Below are 23,792 nucleotides of genomic sequence, written 5' to 3'. Positions count from 1 at the left end.
TGTCATCACTCGGGAGCAGAATTGGCTTTGATAAAAAGCAAACTGTTGATTTATTGAGGACAGTCATTGGAGATGTTAAGGCCTCTACTGTTACAGGACACTTTGCATGACAGAAGCAACCTCATAACATTTCACAGACCAGAAAACACTCTTTGGTACGGAGGCCCAGAGAGGCCATGCGGTCGATGAATCATTGCGGCCTCCAGATAAAACCTTGTTCCCCAAAATGAATTATTTTGAGACCACAAGATCTAAAAATGTATTCTGAACCATTGCATTTAGATTTATTGTTTCCTCAGCTTAATCATTTTCACGCTAAAACATCTGGCTTGTTTCCTTTAACTTCTTAATTTAATTTGTAGCAACTCAGTACAACTTGTGGGTCTGAAAACAACCACATTGAGGGAACAAGCTTGAACTTGTTTCCTCTTTTTAGTTGCCCCAAGATGCTCCCTCATTAAGACTTAACCTGCTCCCTCAATTTAGTGACTGAGGCCACAGGATAAGAACCCACCTCTATTTTTTTTTAAATTTAGGGAACGAGTTAAATCTTGTGGCCTCAAAATATCAATGTCAAGACTGCAAGATGCAACTTGTTCCCTTAATTTAGCAGCTACAACGTATAAACTGAAGGAACACGTTGGATCTTGTGGTCTGAAAAATAAGTAAACGGAGAGAACAAGAATTCTTTCTGTCTGGCTGCTCCAGGCCTCCGTCGCGTGGCCTTCGAGGTGAGGACGGATCTCTGGAGACAAACAGACCCAGACAAACACGCCAACGACAAACATTCCAACTCAGTTTTGGAATTACGCAGCTTTTGCAACACTGCCACAGCTCCGCGCTAGCGTGTAACAAATGCACTCTGTTACAGTCGGCTAGTTAAGAGGCACGGGCGGCGGCGCAGTTACAGTACTGTATGCAGTGAAGAGTTCTCAGTGCCTTCCATCAAATAGATTCTGCTGACCGGCTTGTTGTTCCATTTAGGAAATGTAAATATTTGCACTTTAAAACAAGAGTGTATTTCTACACTCACTTGCTGGAGTATTTGGTATAACTAGATAAAACTGAAGCAGTGTAACACAGCAACCCTGGCACAACTCCTCCCTTCATGTGTTTAGATTGTAATGGTCTTCGAGGCTGGAGTTGGTGCTGCTGAACTACAGTATACTGGTTCGACTGGGAGTGACTAGCAACAGTGTTTCCTACCTTGACAAGTTCATTTAAGCGTTTAACACAGGTGAGATCGTTTGAACTTCTTTGGACGACACGGAGATCATACTATCATAACCTCCATGACACGAGCATGCAACCAGCGCAGTTCAACAGCACCATGAGTCACAACCTGCGTGAAATAAGAGGCCGTTTAGTGTCGGGTCACAGCAGCTACGCCACGTCACAACCTTGGAATATTCAGTCGTTGCTCCGTAATGCGCTATCGTTACAGTAGCCCCAGGGAGAGATTTCTATCGGAACAGCTCGTCACCGGGGCAACAGAGTCCGTGTTTGATACTTGTGTCCGTTACAGAGGTGCTAAGCTAACAGCACACGCTGCGCAGCTGCAAAAATTCTGTGAGAGTCACGCAACGAAGGAGTGAATAAAAAGATGTGTATTGCTTTTCCTTCAGTTGTAAAGAACTCGTGATTTGTGCTACAGAAATGCCAAAAACGTCATGAGGGGAGGAGCTCTTGCGGGGCTTCAGTTTTACTCAGCTGTACCCAATACACTAGCGAGCAGTGGCGGGAGTCATGGATGGGGTCAGAGAGACCCCCACGTGCTGCTTTGATCCCATGATTACGAGTGTTCCGACAAGAGTTGCCACTAAAACCAGCACCAGGAGCTCCTCTGAGCCCATCGCCTCTCTCACTGTCTCAGTCCGACCACGACCTGTACAGACATGGTTGGCAGGGAGGGTGGCGAGTCCACAGGTAGCTGCCTGAAGTGAAGCCCAGCGGACGTTCACTTGTCTCTAGTAAGCACCATCTCCGTCAGCCTGATGAGGGCGTCTCTCTCTGCAGACGGCCGGAGGAGGCTGATCTGCCTGATGGCCTCTTGACAGTAGCGCTGGGCCAGGTAGTTGGTCTGCTGCACGCCGTCGCTCTACGGAACATCAGGGGAGCGTCACTCCACATTCAGGTTCAAACATCACAATATATTCAAAATCCAAATGTGTTCAGGTTTCATCCCACTCCACGTGTGTGTGGGGTCACTCTGGGTCCAGCGGGCCTTCACCGAGGCTCCACGTGTACCCGAGTTACACTCGACGCTTTGCTCCCACCTGTAGGACGTACTGCCAGGCTCGGTCTACGTCCCCCTTGGAGCTGAACCGCCTCATAATCATTGCGTGTAGCTCAGGAAACTGAAACAAACAAAAAAAAAGGGAGGACAACAACAAAACACTCATTTTACCATTAAAAAAGGTTTCATATTACTGGAAATGTGAGCAGCTTTAAAGCTGAATCTCACCTGCTGACAAGCAAACAAAACTGGTCCGGTGGCTAATCCCAGTTTGAGGTCTGCAGCTGCAGGCTTCCCCAGCTGGCTGGCGCCCGTGGTGAAGTCCAAGACGTCGTCCACCAGCTGCAGGACAGAAAAACAACAACAACAAAAAAAAACTATGACTACATTTTCGTCTAAGATTCTGAATCTGATGTAACAACATATCACGGTCTTTTAAAACTCCAATTTTCCTGCCTTGAACCACAAACTGCGACATGATGTAGCAGCTAATGAGTCAAACATTAATGCGCCAACTTCCGCTGGGACACCAGCACATACCTGGAAGGCGATACCGACGTTCCTGCCGTACTGGAAGGCTATTTCATGAACGTCAGGATCAGAATTGACGAGGATGGAAACCTTGAGTGATTAAGGACACACAGTCAACAAGGAAAGAGACGGTTTAGAAACGGAGGTTTCGTCTCCAGCTCGTCGCTATTTGTGCGGAGACAGAACGTACATACTGCTTTACAACTGTTTGCAATCAGACTCGCCGTCTTCTTGAACGTTTTCTCGAGGTAGTGTTTAAATCTCTCGTTCTCGTTCTCCTTGGAGCCCAGCTGCATGAATTCACCTGGAGACACGGGCGGCTTTGATCAGACGGCGGCACGTGAAGGTGCACAGATGCTCAGTGTTGGTGTTTGACGGTACCTCGGACCAGGTCTTCGATCACCTGGGACAAGACCTTCACCACAGTGATGTTACCAATCCGAGCCAGAGCCATCGAGGCGGCTGATAGGATGAAATCGCCAGCTAAGATTGCCTGGGGGGGGGGGGGGGGGGGGGCAAGAACACGTGAGTGGCTGAAAGGCACAACCACACCAAAAGATAACAGCTCCTAAATCATTTCCTGACCTTTCTCTCGCCCCACACTTCGTTGATGGTTCTCTTTCCTCTTCGCTTATCTGACCCGTCTATGACATCATCGTGCACCAGACTGGCGGTGTGGATCATCTCTGAGATCATAGCTATGGCCCTCTGGCCCGGAAGCAGATCCCTGGAGAGGCCGGACCACAGGTTAGAGGAACTGAAACAAGCTGCTGGTAATAATCCTCTCATGGCTTCTTCTGCTGATCTGGGGTTCTCTTACCCATCTCTGTTGCTGTGGATGTTGAGGGCCCGGGCCATCAGAACCACGATGATGGGCCGGATGGCTTTGCCTTTGCCATCGAAGTAATAGTCACATAGACACTTCAGCTCTTTGGACACAAACAGCTCCTGTCAGGGGCGGAAAGAATGAATGTCAACAAATTCAAATGAAAGACCCGCCATAAAAAAGCACAATCAGAAACACCTGAATGAACCCCAGGGGCTCCTGTTCAGTATAGAAGAATAAAGACAGAATAATCTGCAACAAAAATGACAACTAATGTACAGAAGTACATTCTTTACTGCTTTTTTATCTTCTTGCCGCAGCTGCACAAAACTAACCCCGACTGTTCTGCATTCAACGACATCCCGCCACCGCTTAGGCGTGTTGCAAGAAAATGGAATTACCTTTTTGATGTCATCATATAAACTCGTTAAGTCTTTCTGGGCTAACGTGAAGGGGTCTTTCAGCTTGGCGTCGCTGTGTATCCTCCTGCAGCTGCACGTCTGCAGCGTTGGATACCGCACACGGGACTTGTGCCTGGAGACAAAGACACAAACAGAAGCTTTGTAAAAAAAACAACAAAAAAACCCCCAACTAAACGTCACATTATATACACATAAAATATAAGTTTTATTTAAGTGCAACACCATCATACAATACACCACTTGATGTTAACCACATCCTTACACTGTCCTAAGAGACTGAGATGATGTTATAAACATAGATGAACCTGCAGGTGGAGGTTCTGTATGTGAGGTCGTCTGACTTGGTGCGACTCACCTGGCGAAGCTCGAAGGGTTCAGGTTCCTCCGTGGAGGTCGTATTGATGGCGGCACCTAAAAAAGACCAGGTCACCTCAGTCTTACAGGCTACAGATTCGAGATAGATAATCTGATCGTTTCACAATGGTGCACGCATCATCTGGCGGTAATTTGGAGGCCAGAAGGAAGGTGATCTTATACAGTTCCTCCATATTGGGTGATAATATGAATATTAATGTTACCTATTATTTCATCTGAGACTTCACCGAACAAAAAAAAGTTATGTAATCACTTGTGGCTTTAAAATAACGCGATGGACACTTTTCATTTCATGTTTTCATTATTTTCTGATTGTTTTTCCAAAACCAAACCATTACTCTTGCACTATAATGGGTAAATAAATCTATATTTAATTTCAGATAATTTCAATATTTAAACGATTGAAATTCACAGAGGCTGCCTCATTACCTCATAATAAAAAACAATAGTGACCTCAAATAAAAGGTGTGTTTTCATGAATTTATTCAGTATTTTGTAAAACTTAAGGTATTCCTGGTTGGACACGTGATTGAGTGAATGAATGAATGAATGTGACTAATAACGGACGGGGATGGGAGGGACATTCTTGGAGGAAAGTCGCCAGCTAAAGACAAGTGTCCAAGCAACAGTCCTGTCATTCGGCTACGGGTCTTGACCTTCCGGGCTCAAGACTCTGGACGAGTCACCACTTCCTGCAACAAGTCACCATTCATTCATTTATTAAACTCTTCCAAAACACAAGAACCTTTGTAGAGGACAAGACACTACCGGATACGTCACAGACGCTGGAGAAATGTATCTAAATTGGAGCATCATTCAGCGGTACCTCTTGACAGCTCGGCGGTACGGCATGTATGACCTTCCTGGGTTGACATGAACGTTCCACCCCCGCCCCGGTAAACTCACCTCGCTGCCGGGCCCGGAACTCCAGGACGCCCGCCCCGGATAGGACGCGGAGACTGTCACATACCTTCTGTTTAAATGCCACACTGTTTCAAATGAACTAACACCGGTACAGTTTGTACTCCATCTCCGGCACTGCCTCCACCACGGACCCGCCATGTTCCCCGACAGCGTGCACGGGGACGGGTTATATATATTCGACGGAACCGGAAGTCGGAGCGGGCGGCGGTTAAGTGGTGACGTTCCCCAACATGGAGGCAATGATAGCAGGACATTTAGAGGCACATGAGCGTGTTTTTTTTACGGAATTGTTTCAAATAATTAGTTAGTTTGAGGATAATGCCAGGTTTCCATGGAGACGCAGTGACGCTCGCGTTTGGGACGCGGCTAGGTGTGCTGCTAACAGCTATCTGTGCTAGCTAACCGGCACTTTCATAACACCGGTACTTTCATTACATCATTTGAATTTGGAGTATTAGGTTTTAAAACAGTATCCAACATTGGCATTCCCTGCTCTTTGTTCCCTCAACGCGGTTGATAGGGTGGGTTTTATGCTTATTCTAATGAATACGAGTAGCATAGCGTAGCTAGCAGCCTAGAGGTGGTGTTTGTTTACAGTATTACGTCACAGTAACTGCGTGCAGAATTCATCTCAATTTAAAGGAGAAATGGACACTTCTTCTGTACTTCGTTTATTTTATATGAATGCTTTGCAAGCTTAGGCTTTGGTTGATAAATATAATTTAACAAATGCACTTATTAAATCATAGCCCCGCCTCGACGACCCTAAACGTGACAAATCTGCTTCCTCCTGAGTGAATTAAAATCATTTCATGACCAGATTTCATAAGTGAAACGCAGTCTGCGGGTCGTTCTGTTCATTTATTAGATTCACTGCAGTAAAGGCCGTATGTCTCTGGTAATTATTAATATGTCAGAGCAGAACTGGGCTGAATAAGAGTTTGATATTGATAAATCATTACTCTTTTGTGTTTACATGTTTTTTTTCTTAGTGCAAAATGTACAAGTCTTGTTTTTATGTATTTAATATCAACATCATTCAGGGCAGTTTTATCATATTTTTTAAAAAAAAATCTAAAAATACTTCCCTAATAGATGAAGTGAATCAGTAGTTCATTGGCAGTGCAATGCTCTTGTTTGTTTTACACTAATTTACTTTACAATTTACGTGTATGTTTTTGTTTGTCTTTGGATCGTATGAAAGTCCAAAGTTTACCACCAAGTTTTTTCTCTCTTTTTTTTTATTCATTTATTTATTTTATGCGGGATTAGGCGCGCGTGAGACGGCGTGACGACATGTGGAGCGTCCCGGATGTCCTCGTCTTCGCCCTGGCTGCAGCATCGAGCGTAACACCTGCGCACCCCCTCGAGTTCTGCAGCCCAACCGACCCTGAGTGTCTCGGTCACGATGTGGCGGCATCCAGGTGGACCAGGAACCTCACACAGAACCTGGACCAGTTCAGAGTCTCCTGCAAGAAGCTCATAGGTACAAAAAAACCCAACCCTGATTAACACCAACATGGCGCCCTAGGCCAGATTTGACCCCCCCCCCCCCCCATCAGTGACTTACAAACCAACTGAACAGCATTGTTTTACAGTTATTATATAAAAATGATGATTCCAAGGGGGAAAAAAATGAAAAACCTACCAGATACATGTTGCCTAATATAGATATTGTATTATTATTATTATAGGTACTATAGATACATAATACATTGTGTAAAATATAATATTTTTTCTGATGTGCATATTAGTTAAGATACAACTTTATTGTCATTACAGTGAAGTGTTGAGTAGCAGATGACAAGAAGCAGTAAACCTGAGTTTAATATGGCACGTGGGAATGCTAAGTTTTGGAGTATTAATAATGTTTATGTGTACATTAACTCTGGTGTAAAGTTTTATTTAGAAATTATAATTTTTCTGATTTATGAATGTGCAGGCTTTGGACAGTGTGAACTGTAACACAACTAACAGCCAGGGTTAAAAGTCTGCTATATAAACGGGTTGAAAAGGTAACAGCAGTAAAAGCAGGAAAAACGTTGGCTAGTCAGCTTTCAACACAACCAATAATCAAAGCTTGGATTATTGGGTTAGGCCGACGTAGAGACCTGCTGAGAGGGTGTCGTCCCTACCAGAGGATCCACGCCGCCCGACTACAGAAATATCACACTGGTTATTACTGATTAGCACGCCATGTCGAGGCGAATCGCTCAGAAGGAAGTTATCAACTTCACAGTCACAGAGCTGAATGACCGACGCAGAACAACTGATGCTTCATTTCATTACTGCGTCTTCACCGTTTCATTTCTCCTGTTTTTCCTCCTTTCTTTTTGTTTCTTCCCTGTGTGTGTGTGTGTGGGGGGGGGGGGGGGTATTTGGTATTATCATTAGTAGTAAAATTAATTGGGTATTGCTTTACACTTGAATCTTTGTCAGATTTTCCATTTTTAAGAATTAACTTTAAGGACTTGTTTTGATATAATTATATTGAAGGGGGACTTTTTTTTTTTTTTTTTAATGTACCATGATTTTGTGGCGCCCCCTGGAGGCCAGGGCGCCCTTAGCATTTGCCTATATTGCCTAACGGGCCAGCCGGCTCTGAATAGGAACTGCGGTTGAGACTGCAGTTGATGACGTAGCCGTGGTCTGACCCCCACCACAGAGGCGTTCCCCGTGGATGAGGTCGATGGGGATTACGTTCGGACGGTGAAGAACTGCATCTTCTCTGAATCCGTTCCAACTCCGCTGAGAGGGCCACTGAGATTAGCAGCGGTTTCCAAGGTGACGCTACAGTTTCCTCAGAATCAGGGATCATTTTTACTCATTAACACATGGAAATGATCTGTTTTTGATCCTCTACAGGATGTCATTGAAGGGATCTTAGATTTAGACATGGCGGTGACCCGGTCCGATGACTTCAGACGTTACGTCAGCGGCAGCAGGTTATTGCCGGGATCTGTACCCCTGGCACACAGATACGGAGGTCATCAGGTGAAGTTGGTTACTTCCTGGATGAGGCAAAAACTTCAGATCCTCACCAAACTTACCTCTCATGAGTTTTTATGATAAATAAATGCAGTTGTGTGTCTTTATATGATTGAGAAACACCCTACATTCATGGGGGGGGGGGGGTACTAACTACCAGCAGGGGGCGGAAGTGACAGATTTACCCTAGTTTACTTCAAGTAGATGATGAGAAAAAGGGTTCCTTTCAAAATAAAACATTTAATTTGTAATGAAAACATTCATAACATAGTTAGAAATGCTCACTAGATGTGTTTTAGTATTTGTAAAAGAATGAATGTTGAGTTTTATTGGTCCACAGTACTTTATTAAAACCATGAGAATGACATCAAATCCCTTTCACACATTGGAACAATGAAATAACGCAGAGTGTAAATATGTATTTCACGTCTGTCTGCGATAGTTTGGCTACTGGGCCGGCCAGCTGGGCGACGGTCGGGCGCATCTCCTCGGCCAGTACACAAACCGGTGAGAGGTCTTGGTCAGGTTAGTGAAATCCACTCAGTGTCATTCCAGCTGCAGCATGAATGTCTTGTCTTCCATTGAATGCAGGAAAGGAGAAACATGGGAACTGCAGCTGAAAGGTTCTGGAAAAACACCCTATTCAAGGTATGTTGGTAGGTTATGACACAATCTGTTTCTATGATGTCATATCCTGTTTCGCAAACAAAAAAAGCTGCATCAGTTCCTCTTCTTTTGACTTCGCTCCTCACACCACAGGTCAGGAGACGGCCGAGCTGTGATCCGCTCCTCCGTCCGGGAGTTCCTTTGCAGTGAGGCCATGCACTACCTGGGTGTTCCAAGCAGCAGGGCTGCCAGGTGATGAGCGGCCACGGCCACCAGGGGGCAGCATTTACTCTGACTTGTTGGAATCCATTTAAAATATGGATGGAAGGGATCCAGGACGTAGGCATTAGTTGCTATTGATTTGAACCATAGGGGTTGTTGATGAGACAGTTCTCTCATGGGAAAATAAATGTTTTCCCAAATAAAACCACGTTTCTGTTAAAGAAGAAAAACCTCAACCAGGATCTAGAGGCATGAATTTCCCTTCTGATTACATGAACTGATGAATACTTGATGTATTTCAGTCTTGTTGTCAGCGAGGAGCCGGTGTTGAGGGACCAGTTCTACAATGGCAACGTGAAGACAGAACGAGGTACAACGAAACATTTATTTGCTTCTAATTTCCCTGAACAAACCCTGTGATCGAGTCGTAATGCTTCCAGAGTTCTTTGAGCCATGAGAAACCCAGAGGAGTCACAGAACTTTGAAAATAACATTTGATAGGCCTGGGAAGGTTTTTGAAAAATAAATAAAGCCCGAAACTTTCAGGGAAATCATGGAAATGTGCCAGAATTTCCCTCAAGGACGAGAAAAAGTCCTGTAAGTCACACCCTCCGTCTCAGTGGCCTGTGTCTTCTCGCCAGGAGCTGTTGTCCTCCGACTGGCACCGTCATGGCTTCGTTTTGGATCGTTAGAAATTTTGTCTCACAGTGGAGAAACAGACCTGCTGAGGTGAATCTCACGAAGTTCCTTTTTATTTTCATTCTGCAGCTTTTATCACATGAGGTTTGTTTTCTGGATGATTTCAGGAAGCTGCTGAACTTTGCGATTGAAGAACATTTTCCTTCCATCAACTCACTCGACCCGGATAAATATTTGGTATGTTGGTCTGACACTGATAAGAATTGACTCCCTTTTAAACTTTCCTTGGTATGAATGTTGTGTTTTCACTCTCCAGGCGTTTTACGCCGCCGTGGTCAACGACACAGCTCACCTCATCGCCCGGTGGGTGTCGGTTGGTTTCGCACATGGTGAGAAGAGAACTTGTCATAACTGGATAAGAAATCCTTGTTTGTCCTCTGATGGTTGTTGTGTTCATCGTGTCAGGTGTGTGCAACACCGACAACTTCAGTCTCCTGTCCATCACCATCGACTACGGGCCGTTTGGCTTCATGGAGGCGTATAACCCCAGTGTGTACTACCCTGCAGGACTGACTTGTCTCGTTCTTGTGAGGAGTCAAAGCACTGGTTTATAGACCTTTGTTTTTTTCTGCAGATTTTGTCCCAAACACATCAGACGACGAGGGCAGATACAGCATCGGCGCTCAGGCCGGCGTTGGACTGTTCAACCTGGACAAGCTCTTGGCAGCGCTGAGGCCTGTGCTCTCGCTAACGCAGCAGGAAGCGTGAGACAGCCTGGTTTACCTGTTTCGTATCGTGTGACCTCTGTTGACCTCTGATTGTCACAAAATGCACAACATCGATCACAGACTTTTCCAAAATACTTTAGCGTTTTTGTTTTTTCTTATTTTTTGCAGGGCTGAAAACATTTTAAAGGGATACGGTGATATTTACCAGATGAGGTAGTGTTGGATGTTCACTCAGTCACCCTCATGTTCTCCCTCACGCCAGCTATGACGCCGCGTTGTCTCGTGTGTCCATGTCAGGATTCACCAGATCTTTAAGACGAAGCTCGGCCTGCTCGGCGAGGAAGAGGATGACGGCTATCTCATCGCCTTCCTACTCAGGGTAATTTGCTTTCCTCGTGAAAATGTGACAGCTGTTCGTCACGTGGGTAAACTCCAGTGTGTCTGCGTCTCCAGATGTTGGAGGACAGCCGGTCTGACCTGACCATGACCTTCAGGCAGCTCAGCGAGGTCTCAGCCGAGCAGCTTCGCAACAGGAACCTTGCGCAGGTTCGGGTCTGACTGCTGCGTTTCAGTCCAGGTTTAACTTGCATCTCTGAGGGGACAGAATTAGCAGAAACACACGTACGGCAGCGATGTAGAAGAATTCATTGCAGACGTGCAGGACTCTGCTGCTGCAGCAGCTGAACTGGTGTTTCTGTCTCTGTGTGATCTCAGTTCCAAGCTTCACGGTGGTTTCTGCTTCTTCTCTGATAGATGTGGGCTCTGGAGGACTTGTCCTCACACCAGCGCTTCTCCGACTGGCTCGACATCTACCTGCTGCGGCTCAGCAGGTAAACTAACGTATTCTCAGTATTCCGAGGCCCCGAATCTGTTTCAGAAGTTTGTTTTGGGTACTTGAAAGTACTTTTACTTTTTCTCCAATTGTTGTCAAGGATATTTGTGTTTTTCTGTTCAGGCAGCAGAACGATAACGATGCCAGTCGTCAAGACAGGATGAAAAGTAAGACAATAAATGTACATAAACTGCAATGCTGTGTCCTTACAAACAGCATGTGAAGGTGAACTGACAGCTTTAATATTGGATATGGAGAGAAACCCTGAGTTCTGTATCTGGTCGCAGGTGTGAACCCGCGATATGTGCTCAGGAACTGGATGGCTGAGTCGGCGATAAAGAAAGCTGAGATGAACGACTTCTCGGAGGTTTGTGTCGTTCATTTCCTCTCCCAAACTCTCATCCTAGTGTACAGGAGTCGAAGGTCGAGGTTTTAACCTCATGTTGTGGCCACTAGGTGGAGCTGCTGCACCACATCCTCTCATCTCCCTTTGTTACACAAGAGACTGCAGAGGAGGCGGGCTATGCAGCAAGACCTCCAGCGTGGGCCAAGAGGTTAAAGGTCAGCTGCTCTTCTTGAGTGACTCCCGGGCGTAGAGATACCAAGTAAACTTGTGTATTTTGTAATATTGGTGAAATTTGCTGTATGAAATGAATGGATTCTTAAGTTAAGGCTGTTTCTTTATCCTAGATTGATCCCAGACTAAAGAAAAAAACACATTTACATGTTTTCTCTGTAACGTGACAGGAGGAAGTAGAGACAGTAACTACTGGTAACCTTTGAAAGATTTTATTTACAAGGTTTTATTCAGGTAACTCCCATTTTAAAACCACTGCACTTCGTACACTACATTCCCTAAAAACCCTGCAAATGTGTTTTTACAGTATTTACACCTCAAAATGCAAACGTATCCGTATGTACAGTTCTCTTTCAGTGACATCATTATATCTACTTTTCATTGTACACAAAAAAACTTTCTTTTTTTAGTTTACTAGAACAGCCTGGTGTTGTCTTACATCAAAGTGACTCAAATTTTACACTTTACAAAACTGATCATACGTGAATGTTTTTCTTGGTCCCTTCCAGACGTATTGCAAAAAATAAAAATATAAGGAAAATGACATTTTTCCCTCTGAGTTGAATTAGCATGATTGCAATGATGTTTACAGCCAGAAAGCAAGGGGATCCAAATCCAGTTTCCAGGTGGTCTCGAACGCAGCATGACACAGTAAACACGCAGGCGCGATGTCTGCTGAAGCAACAGAGCTCCTCCTAGTGGCACTGGCAGGCATTTTTCAAATTTTCTCATTCATTTCACATAATCGTGTCCACAAAGAGGATTTTGATTCCACCCGTCTTTAAGTAAAAAGAACCAAAAAAAGAAACCCACATTTTATTCTTTCTTGTTTTTTAGTGTAAAGTTGGATGATGTAAACATAAACGCTGCTGGATATGGCAAACATACATTTTGAAATATGTCAGACTCTTTTAAAATCCATCCATCCATCCATTTTCTACCTCTTATCCTGTTAAGGGTGGTGGGGGGTGGAGCCTATCTCAGCTGCCTTCAGGTGAGAGGCGGGGTTCACCCTGGACGGGTCACCAGTCCATGGCAGGGCCAACACATACAGACAGACAACCATTGGCTCTCCCAGCCACGCCTACGGTCAATTTAGAGTCTGGATTAACCTGGTCCCCTCTTGATGTCTTTGGACTGTGGAGGAAGCTGGAGTACCAGAGAGAACCCAGCAGGAACAGGGAGAACATGGAGACTCCACACAGAAAGACCCTGTGCTGGAGCCAGGGCTCGAACCCGGAGCCTTCTTGCTGTGAGGCCACAGTGAGGACCACTGCACCGCCGTGCTGCCTACATTTTTAAAATTCAACAGTAATTCTGAAGGAGAGTGCCATTACCTGCCACTGCCACTAGGTGGATCCTGGTTCTCAACTAGCTGAGCCACCCCCTTACTGGTCATTAGGAAGAATGCAGATTTCAGGTATTTCCTCTACCTTCAGCTCAGTGTAAAACCAGAGGTGCACCTATGACATCCTGTATGGGGATGAGGGTCAAATAGTGGAGTCACAATTTGTTTTGAGTTGAGGGAGAAAAGGGAACTCTTTGGTTTCTAGAAACCTGATCATTAGACTTGAAACAAGCAGTTAAAACACTAGAGGTGCACAGTTTGGTCTCGGCCGAGACTCTGTGGGCTAATTGACGCTCCGCTTCTTCTGCATGGCGTTCATCAGTTCCGACATGAAGTCTCCTCCTCCACCTCCTCCTCCTCCTCCTCCTCCTCCATCTCCATGCAGTGGTGTAGTCCTCCTCGGTGGTGGAGGAGGCTTCTTCTTCACTGACCCACCAGGTTTGGGTGCAGCTCTTGGCATAGCCATAGGAGGCGGAGGAGGTGGAGGGGGTACTCCAGACCCTGTGAATACCGGCTGAGGTGGAGGCGGAGGGAAAAACTCGGGATCCGGTGGTGGAGGAGGAAGAGACTGGTCCATACTGGTGAAGCTGGGAGGTGGTGGTAGAGAGTTGAGCAGAGGAGGAGGAGGAGGAGGTGGTGTTGAACCAAAGCCAGCCATTGGAGGAGGCGGTGGGAGGAAGTCTGGGGGGTCTTCAGAGTTGTCATCGTTGGGTGGGGGTGGTGGAGGAGGGAGGTTCTCCATGGCAGGTGGAGGTGGAGGGAGGTTGGTTGGCAGGTTTCGCTGGGGGGCGACGGGCTTGGAGGACTTCTTGGCAGCCAAAGGAGGTGGTGGAGGAGGGAAGGCTTGTTCTGGTGGTGGTGGTGGGGGGAGGGTCTGGGTCAAAGATGGAGGCGGAGGCGGAGGTGGAGGTGGGATGGTTCCAAAATCCTGAGAGGGCAAAACTTTTTTTTTTAAATTGTTTACAGTACAAAGAGAAAATTACTAAAAAGAGAAGGTTGAGTTTTCTACCTGAGACCCCGGTGGCGCTGGTGGAGGAGGGGGAGGAGGTGGAGGAATGTGGCCGTTAGCCTGAGACGGTGATTTGGCTGACGGAGAAGAACCAGTGAGTTTCACCACATCTGGCTTGTTTCACATCATCAGGAGTGTGTCTGTGTGTGTGTGTGTGTGTGTGTGTGTTACCTTTGATGGTAGGTGAAGGCGTAGATTGAGTGGAGCTCGATGGGGTGCTGCGGTTCGTCCACGCAGAGTTGACGGCCGCCTTCTTCTCAGCTGTTTTGTAGTTCTGGTACAGCGAGGCGCCGTACTGGAGGTGGAAAAAAAAAAAAAACCTCATCAGAGGAGGAACCTGCGTCTGATCAGTGGCGACGAGCTCAGACGTACCTTGGCGATTCTCACGCTGGTGACCCAGAGGTTCAGGGTTCGGGCGTCGTCACAGCACAGGTACTTGATGTACTGAGAGTCCTTCTGGATCTGAGGATGCTGCAATAAATCACCATGGTTACTTCTCCACTGCTCTTTCAATTAAAAGAAATTTTAAAAAAAAATTGTAGTGACATTGAGATGTCATTAGTTAGGACAGAGGTTCTCACTGTCAGGTTTGGGGACCCCCCAGGGGACGGATAATGAGGAATTGCACATTTTCACTTTTATCTAAACGAAGAATTAAACACAAAATCTAACAAAACATCATCAGTTCCACCTGATGATTCTTTCCTCCTCATAAATAAAATGTTTCTTTTTAATAGTTTTATGATTTTTTCCCCCCCCTTCAATCAATTCCTCGTTTTAAAGTTGATTTCTTGCTAATGTTTGGGGGGGGGGGGGCATTTTAACACGTTCAGATAGAAATCAAATCCATTTGAAGGGACGATGGTCATAGGAAAATTTATATTTTTTTTTACAACTTAACGTATTTATCATATTTATATGAAAGATTAAAAAGAAAACAAAACAGGAAAAATGTTTATCGAGTCAATAGGCAGCTACAGCTTCAAAAAATAAAGAAAATGTCATTTATTTTTGGGGGGGGAAAAAAAAGTACAAAATGATCTTTTTGTTGGGTTAAAATGATTTTTGAGAGGCATTTTGAATCGCAACAAAAACATTTCTAGACATCAAGTTCCCTTCTCATGGGGGTCAACAGCGTCCAAGCGTGACCAAGTTTGACAGAATGCTCCAAATCACCAGGGGACTTCTATAAACCTCCATTCCTAAGCTACATTTGAGGAAGTTTTTAAAGTTTGCATTGCTAAATCCTCCAATCACACTGATCCTGAAACAGCTAAGTCGCTAAAACAGCTTCTAGTAAATGTGCCGGCTTGTCGGCAGGTTATTCAGCCCTGAGAGACCCACACACACTCAACAGGAGCCTCGCAGAGACGCGCGGGACCCCAAACTTCCTTCCACAAGTGCATTTCAGTACTGGATTTGGAGGGAGTGGAAACCTCTGGACTCGACCTGAGGGCTTCCAATGACTCAGTGTTTCCCATTAAATGATTAGGGGAGAGGGGAGGTATCAGCAGTAACCACAAGGGGGCAGAGTGAGAGTAGAGCAGGACAATGGCGGTTCAAGTGTTGTGTCCTCAGTGTTTATTGTGTGAGATTATCCAGGCAACATCAGGGAAAATAACAGAGCAGGAAACTAGAACCCGAACATTTACTTCTTCAGGTACACACTGTCATCAAGTATAAGTTGCACTAGAGGAAGTTCCCTCGCTCTCATCTTACTTATACAGAATATTTGCAGTGCTGTGAATGTCTATCTTTTGGATAATTTCCCCCCTTAAGAGTATGTTTGTTCCCCTTTAATGTAATAATATCTGTTGTGCGGATCGAGGTTGCCTCAGACGGCTCTCTCAATAATTGCGTAATGATAACGCCAAATTGTTTTGCAGATGTCCTTGAGTTGCTCCCCGTGAACGCCACCGCACCAATCTGACAAAACGCACCCTAATTGAGCAATTTTGCAGCTGAAAACAGCCCCTACCGTCTTCTTGATCTGCCTCAAAAGGAGGCTACTTTTACTGGATCACTCCTAAACAACAACAAAACCTGACCAGCCTTCCAAAATGCCCTCGCCCTTGGCCGGGCTGCACCTCCCTTCAGCTCGAACCTTGAGGACTCTCCATCACTGCAAGGTAATTCTGTCTCTTTGCCTATCTAAGCTCTTTTTTTACTTTGATCCTCAACATCTAGCCTGATGGTATCTGCTGATTCTGGTGTTTCCCAGACAAGAGAGAGGAAAAGAAAGAAATTGGACTTTCACTTCCTTTTAAAACTCAACACCAACCCATCCGATTTTTGCTTTTGTCATTTCAGTCAGCATTTCTTCCTCTTAAATGGGTAAAGTAGGTTCCTCCCACCAGCATTAATGTCCCAGGAGTGAAATTACTCCTTTTAATTTAATTTAAGGAAATATTAGAAACTTCTTAAAATGTCATCCTGTTCATTTTTCACTCCCATCACTTTCGGAGGGATTAAATAAAACCGTAACCTTTCACTTCTCTCTTTGAGCTATTAATTTCTTTTCATATTTCCTCTAAAGCAAGCGGTTTCTAAGCTGACCATACAAAACCACCCTGCAGTAATCAATTCTGCATTATGTGTAATATATGCCTCATAGCACCAAGGTTATTACAGCTTTGCATTTTTCACTAGTTATTTTATTGCATTTGGACCATTTCAGATTAGTTTTTAAAGTGTTTGCGACTTGAGCGCAGCTTTTATCTTTGAAAATGCTTGGTTAGTTTAGCTTTTATTAGCTTCAGGGCTCGGACGTGAGCCACACTTGTTGAGACTTGACTTAATGTCCTCATAAAGGTACTAGATCAACCACATGAACTTTAGAAAAGGTCTGTTACATAGTGCTGGGAAAGTTTACGCCGAGGTTAGCCAACGTATTTAACGTTAGCTCAGCTGCGTCAGCTATACGTTAGCTTGTTGCTAGCTTAGTGGGATGTTGGGTTGATTTGATTGGTGCTCGCTGAATATTGTTTTAAAAAACAAAACAAAACAAGAACGAGTGTTGTGTGCAGTGCTGGCTTTAACGATAATTCGTCCGTGATTCTTTGCTGCCGCCTGCTAGCTCACCTTAAGCATAGAGAAAGACTTACTTGGGTAAATTAGCATAGCCTTATGACTCTTTTTGGTAAAATGGAGGAAAAGAGTGAGAGGCTTCACTTGGACTTGTGACCAAAGAGTTTTTTTTAAGACTCTTTTTTTTTTTCATCCAAACTCAGTTTTTGTTCGTGCTGTTGCCTCAGAGGGGGGAAGTTCCTGCTTGTGGGATTTCTAATTTGGCACTGAGAGATGGTGTGGTTTCAAGGCTGTTTGACAATGTAACGTACCTTCAGAACAAAGCAGAAGTCTGTCGGCGCCTTATATTTAGCCCTCAAGTCTTTGGCGTAGTAGATGTTGATGTTGTCAAACTGGAGAAAGCAGACAAGGTCACGGGAGGACTGGAAAGAGATAAAGGGTTATAATTACAAATTTGATGAGACAGCGTATGGATGAGTGTGATTCAGTCCCTGCTGGGTCAGGATGCTGTCGAAACCACAACAGTCTCTTAAGGTACAATTTATGAGAGGATAATAATCAGGCCAGGTGCGATCCGTGCTCGTCCCCTAGACTTTTCTGTTCCTCAGGATGAACAGAAGCTATTCGACCAGCAAAAAGAAGCCAGAGGTCTGCCCTTCCTGGTGGAGTCAACTCAGAAAACATGACACCAAGAAGGTGCACCAGTCCGAATCGGGGGACTTTACATCTCCATTTTTTTTTTAGTCATCAACCAAAACCCATGATAGTTGAAATGCAAATCATCTTGTAAATTTGGGGTTTTACCCTCAGCACATGCAAATCAGTGAGCGATTCTTGTCCATGACAGTAGGGGTGGACCTCTACGCCCCGCCTCCCCCGGTGTGACAACAAAAAGCAGAAAGAAACTTTTTGAATTTCGTTAGCCTCATAGCATCATTGCCCAAGTCATATTTTGACCAAATGGTGACTCAGCAGTCTTAGGAGGTTAGCGTTGGGAAGTTATGCTACGAGGCTAACGGTTTGCTGTTCAACACACTAACGTTCAACTGAAGATGTCCCGGATGAGAATATGAGCGGTTTTGTGTGTGTGTGTGTGTGTGTGTGTGTGTGTGTGTGTGTGTGTGTGTGTGTGTGTGTGTGTGTGTTCATTACGTGGCCTTTTGAACCCTGACCTTTGTCTTTCCTTTGGGTACATAATAAATTCCTGAGGCTCTCAGCTGGAAGAGCCGCTGCTTCCAGGACTTCTTGCCGTCTTCTTTGAGGTGCAGCACCCCCTCCAGATCAGGCACAATGATGGACGTCCCGCAGAAGTTCTCCTGTTGGGGTGAAAATAAAACAAAAGAGGCCGTCCCAACAAATGAAAATCCAGTTTTAGAGAAGCTGTCAATCATTCAGGGGTTTACGTGAATGAACGTCATTACCTGTATTAATATCTCCTTGTCTTTGTCTTTTATCTCTTTGAGTGTGTTCTTATCCTTTTTCCATAGATAGAAGTTCTGCAGGGGGGGGGGGGGGGGACAAACAAAGTTCAATGATTTAAAGGTATTTTATTAAACAATATAGTGGATCTTTTTTCATAAACTATACCTCAGAGGTGCACATTATGCTGACTTTTTGGATATTAAGAGGTTGGTTTTTTTGGGGGGGGGATCCGATTGTAGAACAGCTTTTTTTCCCACTGTCAAAATAACGTTTTGTGGCTTTTCTACAGAGAGGAATCAAACATTAATTATCTGATACATCATTTGTACCTAAGTTGATGGAGGCGAGGGGGGGGGGCTTTTTTTTTTTTGTTTTTTTGTGGCTTTGGTAGAATTCACCTTGGAGGCGGTGTGTGGGCTCTGGCCTCTCTCGACATTTTGGGGAGAGAAACCCCAGAGATGATTTCTACTTAGGCAGCTCTTGTCACATGCTATCCAACTCCTATCGAACAGATCTGTGTTTGGTTAGTAGACGCAGTCAACATGATGGAGTTTCCAAAAAATGATAATATCTCACCAGTTTCCAGTGCGGCTATCAGTCTCTGCCAACAGACCGGATCCATTAAATATGCTGAGATTAAAAAGGAGTCCCATTATGGCAGCAAACATGCCAAGATCTAGATGCCCGAGGCTGTTCTGTCTGATATACTGCAGCGAAGACGTAAATGTAGGGAGTCGTCCTGCGTACAGGAGACATCCCATAATTCAGACAGCAATTCAACGGTGAAAATAGCCAGATGGCACTGACCTGAAGCAACGTGGGGATAGATTTGCACAAGAACCAAAGCCAAGAATAATGAAATAGCCGCCGGTGTTGTAGCCGCTCGGTATTTGTTTGGAGATGTGAAGCTGATCCGCCGTTGGCTTGTAAAAGGCGCCACCAGTCTGGAGACCAACCTGCGGGTTTTTGAAGACCTCGTATTTTTCAGGCCGCTCTTGAAAGAGGATTTTGTTCTCGCTGTCTCTTGTCCATGCTAAGAGTGGCTCCACAAGGTTCTCGTGGTCTTCAAACGTCCGTTCTGTCAAAAGAAAAGCAAAAGTTGTTTGCTGACGTCTACTCTTCCAGAAGAGGAAGATGTGTCCGGACACTTCAAGGCATTTTTTTGGGGGTCAATTTCAGTTTATTCCGTTTTTTTTTTTTGTACAGATTGAGACGTACCATTTAAAAGTAGTTATTGAAATCAACAGGTTTTTGTTTTTGTTTTTTAATCACCACAGGGCGAAGTTACTCAGACGCATCAAGTTCTGCACACGGTGGCTTTAACAGATTGTCCAGACTTGGTTACAAGTTGAGAACGTTCCTCAGGGGAACGTGGTGAGGGCGCCTGGAGTGACACATCAGATGAGTCCTTTTGATAAACGGGTCTTTTCAAAGATTCAAACAGATAGTTAATGAGTAAGCTAACGTTTTATTTTTAAAGATCCCGGTTTGAAAGACAGCCGGGGGAAGTGAGGATCGAACCAGCAACCCTTCAGTTGCTAGACGGTCACTGCCTCTGAGTCATGCCGCCCCCCGATACTCACAATGACTGAAAATCACTAACAGTGTGATCATGGGAACTTCCCACGTGGGGGGGTGTTCTAAGGGCAGTTCTGTAAAGGTTCTATATTGGGGACAGAGGTCCAGACTCACCTAATTATTGTTCTTGTAACTGCTGGAAATCAAAGCCCAGCTGCTCAAAGTTCTCAGTATGATGTTCCATGTCAGTTAGTTCATGCTTTTACTGCAACAAAAGGCAACGTTCCCATACAGGTCCTTAGCTCATATGTTCCCAGGATGTTGATCAGATACACATTACAGTGACCCAGAACATTCCAGAAACGTCCCAGCGGGTGCTAAGAATGTCGTCTCGTAGGTGCAGTTCTTCAAAGATTAGGGGAGGCTTTATTTGGTAGAACAACAAGGGAACGTTTGGTGTGTTTTAGGACGTTCCCTCTCAGCCGTTACACCACGTTCCCAGAATGTTTCAGGCTTGTCGAGCTGTAGGTTTCTTCAAATCGAAGGGGAACATTATTTGGTGGCCTTTCAGGGAACGTTCAGGATATTTTTGAGAAGATTTAGTGAGTAGATCTCAGGATCTTCCCCCGAATGTTTGCAGAACCTATCAGGAGATTCCAGGAACCTTTAGCGTGACCAACGAATAATGTTCCCCTTTGTTATATTTAGGTCCTTGGATGACCTTTTCGAGAAAGTCTGCACAACTCCAGCGCCATTCTAGTAAACAGGAATAATTCTTTACACAGCTGCCAAAAATGATTCCTAAAGATCCAGAGCACCCAGAACGTTCCCTGACATTTGCCGAATAACCAGGATGTACAGTAGCTTACAGTGACGTCATAATGACCTACTAAACCTGCTGCACAGCGCCAAAATCAAACAAGTAAATGAGGGGGAGGGTAGAACAACACTGGCTGCTGTAGAAACTGTCATTTTGAGCCCTTGAACAAACAGATAAAGCTGATTTTTCAGGTTTATTGTGTAAATTCTCGATGAGATTCTCTAATTCTTCCAAACCACAGTAGTGGAGTGTCTCTGTAAACCTTCCTGCTCAGTAGCAAACGCAGCAAGTGTGTATCCGCCATTAAAAAAAACAAAAACAAAAAACCATTTACCGGCACATTCGAACACTAATACCAAAGCTGGCTGTGGTAAAATGAAAATTGTCTCCAGCTCTCACGATGATTTAACGGCGAATTATTATTTAAACCAGAATCTACAATAATCTCACTCCATACAATCCCCTTGTTTTAGCTGCGATAAATCACGTCAAAATAACTGCTGCGCCGTGCGCACGGAGGTTCCCCTCCTCCGTATCTTTGTATCAGCAGAGTTCGCTTCAAAGTCTGAATCACAATACTTCAATTGTCTCCTTCAAATGTGTTGAATTAGGGAAAAGCTCAGCGTAATACAAACCTCCCTGTTTGCTGGAAGGACTTTAAATGGTACTAAAGCTCTAGCACCCATTAAGGGCACTTTTCACCTCCTCCTGTCTGCCCACACACACGCACACACGCACACACACACATACACACACTGCTGTAGACCTCGGTCATGTACTTTGGACATTTGATTGTAGTTTAGCAATTACACGTTAGCAGCCATGGCAGAGGTAGACATTAAATAAATTGCTACCAGGGTTCCAGTTGGACTATGATGATTAAATGGATGGTGTGACTGCGCTGCAGTATGAAGTTATTAGGAGTAAAACTCCCTTTGAACTGCGTCAACCACATGTGTCTCAGGCGTGTGCATGGCGAGCACATGGCCGAGTGTAACAGTGAGCGTTTGTCTGACGGCGTTGCCGTCGAGCGCTGTGGGTGTTTAGTGGGACTTGACTTTTTGATATAGATTAAAGGGGCGGCCTAAGTGTTATACTGCTACTTCACTTCACTATAGTTTAGTTAAATCGTAGTACACTCCAGTTTTACCGGCTTTATGTGCGAGCTCAACTGAGAAATACGGTGTCCGTTGTCAGGCTGTCACACTACTTGGTTACTCATAAATGGCAGTAAATGCCAGCCACCTCATGCGGATGAGTCAGGTGACCAACACGGGACGTCTGAGTTTTTCCTGGAGTGTAGCGGCGCTATAAGTAGCAATCGCGGTGTCAGACAGGCCACGCTAATTTTAACATGATCGGACTGAACAACGAGGACCAAGTGGACGTGCATGTTTCCTCTTTTTGTTTTGTTTTTTTGAGTTAGCAGCGCAGACAGAATACCAGCAAGAATATCTATTAAGAAAATAATTAATTAAAAATTAATTATTATTAATTATATATTTATTTATTTTTTTTAAAGCAAGGAAGTATTTTTCACATGAGAATACCTTTTAAATTCACCACCTTCATTCTGGGTAACACAGACTCTTTAAAAGACAACGTGAAATATTTGTATCAAATCTTAATGACAGCTTGTTTTAAAAAAATTAAAAAAAACCCTGTCACCAGACGCTGACCCCCCCCCCCCACACACACACACACACACACACACACACACACACACACTCTAGAAGAATGGACAGTGTGTTAATGAAATCTGTCAGATGGAAAGATTAATGTTCTCAATCCATTTACAAATGAACAAGTTCACAATCCTATGGTCAAAGCGGCGATCCCTTGTTCACCAAAAACAACATGCAAGAAAATTGGATTGATTAATAAGAAACGGTAGTAAAGAGCTGGAAGTGTCCGCTGGTCATCTCACCCTCTTATGGTTACGGACACACAAGTAAGGTCTCTTCAGAATAGAACCCCCCCGGTTCCCTCTTTTTGTTGCTGTTCTGTTTTTGTTTTGTTTTTTGTTTTTAATGGAAATGTTAAAGGGAGGGAATTTTGAAAATTGATCACAAACTGGAACTGTGACCTCCAGGCGACATCAAGTTCTTGTAACCCTCTCAGTGTTTCAAAAATTAAAGAATTACAAATTTTAAAAAACCAACAAACAACAACAAACAAGCAAATATCTCAGCGGGAAAGTAAATTGCCAGAAGTGAGGAAGTGAAGCAATCAACTCCTATCATTTCAAATAATGATCCTTTTTTTTGGACGATCAGATGTTTTAACAGCAAAATTTCTGGGAATGTTCTGGGAGGTTGGTTTGATCTCTGACCTGCGACAGCGCCGTCCCAACGTTGTGAAGGAGTAACAGAAACGCGTAAAAGGGACGCTGTCAGGAGTGCTTTGTAATTCACTTTTTCAGTTCGAAAATAAAAGTCTTAAGTTTGGGTTTGAAGGAACGGGAAGAAGAACTACTAGAATACAAACGAAAAAAAGTTTCTCCTCTCTATGTAAGAGTGGAAAAAAAAAAAGCTTGTTGTGTCCAAAACTTCTTATTGTCAACAAATTAAATAAAAGCAGCACAACCAACAGTGAGCTGATCCAAACAATTGCCTGTATTCACCCTTTTTTTTTCTTCTTCCCCTCGACAACACGGACGTGTGTCTTTGTTTGTTGACTTGGACTCAACAAACGTCAACCACATGTCACAAGAGAAAATGTCCACCTAGACAGTTGTGAAGA

General features: G+C 44.5%; 3 protein-coding genes across 9 annotated transcripts in view; 1 reads left to right on the top strand and 2 right to left on the bottom strand.

The window, feature by feature from the left end:
* Nucleotides 1–4: 4 nt before the first annotated feature.
* On the bottom strand, nt 5–5,834 carry pdss1 (prenyl (decaprenyl) diphosphate synthase, subunit 1). Its single transcript, XM_086191723.1, has 11 exons — nt 5,297–5,834; nt 4,371–4,426; nt 3,995–4,127; nt 3,588–3,715; nt 3,353–3,494; nt 3,149–3,260; nt 2,962–3,071; nt 2,777–2,857; nt 2,465–2,578; nt 2,277–2,357; nt 5–2,098 (listed from the first exon to the last, which is right to left on the bottom strand). The coding sequence occupies exons 1-11, from the start codon at nt 5,450–5,452 to the stop codon at nt 1,958–1,960; spliced, it is 1,254 nt and encodes a 417-aa protein (XP_086047849.1). The 5' UTR covers nt 5,453–5,834; the 3' UTR covers nt 5–1,957.
* Nucleotides 5,130–12,677, top strand: LOC147241408 (uncharacterized). Of its 7 annotated transcripts, none has more exons than XM_086191711.1 (20): nt 5,130–5,233; nt 6,587–6,800; nt 7,980–8,098; nt 8,180–8,308; nt 8,745–8,809; nt 8,894–8,950; nt 9,062–9,160; nt 9,433–9,500; nt 9,772–9,859; nt 9,937–10,006; nt 10,086–10,158; nt 10,235–10,318; nt 10,404–10,533; nt 10,666–10,710; nt 10,795–10,876; nt 10,951–11,043; nt 11,251–11,327; nt 11,453–11,496; nt 11,617–11,696; nt 11,786–12,469. In XM_086191711.1, exons 2-20 carry the CDS (start codon nt 6,611–6,613, stop codon nt 11,906–11,908), a joined length of 1,716 nt encoding a protein of 571 aa, XP_086047837.1. In that variant the 5' UTR covers nt 5,130–5,233; nt 6,587–6,610; the 3' UTR covers nt 11,909–12,469. The 7 variants fall into 7 exon arrangements, with proteins under 7 accessions (XP_086047837.1, XP_086047836.1, XP_086047835.1 ...); XM_086191710.1 differs by lacking the exon at nt 5,130–5,233 and adding an exon at nt 5,270–5,684; XM_086191709.1 differs by lacking the exon at nt 5,130–5,233 and adding an exon at nt 5,270–5,736.
* Nucleotides 12,115–23,792, bottom strand: part of apbb1ip (amyloid beta (A4) precursor protein-binding, family B, member 1 interacting protein) — a 25,692-nt gene continuing 14,014 nt past the window's right edge. Inside the window, exons 7-14 of the mRNA XM_086191705.1 lie at nt 19,669–19,790; nt 18,712–18,786; nt 18,463–18,606; nt 17,602–17,712; nt 14,636–14,734; nt 14,435–14,558; nt 14,264–14,340; nt 12,115–14,182 (exon numbers count right to left, since the gene is read on the bottom strand). Of these exons, the coding sequence (XP_086047831.1) occupies nt 13,538–14,182; nt 14,264–14,340; nt 14,435–14,558; nt 14,636–14,734; nt 17,602–17,712; nt 18,463–18,606; nt 18,712–18,786; nt 19,669–19,790 (1,397 nt within the window). The 3' untranslated portion in view covers nt 12,115–13,537. The remainder of the gene's footprint in view (nt 14,183–14,263; nt 14,341–14,434; nt 14,559–14,635; nt 14,735–17,601; nt 17,713–18,462; nt 18,607–18,711; nt 18,787–19,668; nt 19,791–23,792) is intronic.

This window comes from Aulostomus chinensis, chromosome 21 (assembly GCF_037954235.1).
Source record: "Aulostomus chinensis isolate RoL2024-O1b breed Wild chromosome 21, RoL_Achi_v1.0, whole genome shotgun sequence".
NCBI lineage: Eukaryota > Metazoa > Chordata > Actinopteri > Syngnathiformes > Aulostomidae > Aulostomus > Aulostomus chinensis.
Note: the sequence above shows the minus strand (reverse complement) of the source record. Positions and strands in the feature narration are given on the sequence as shown.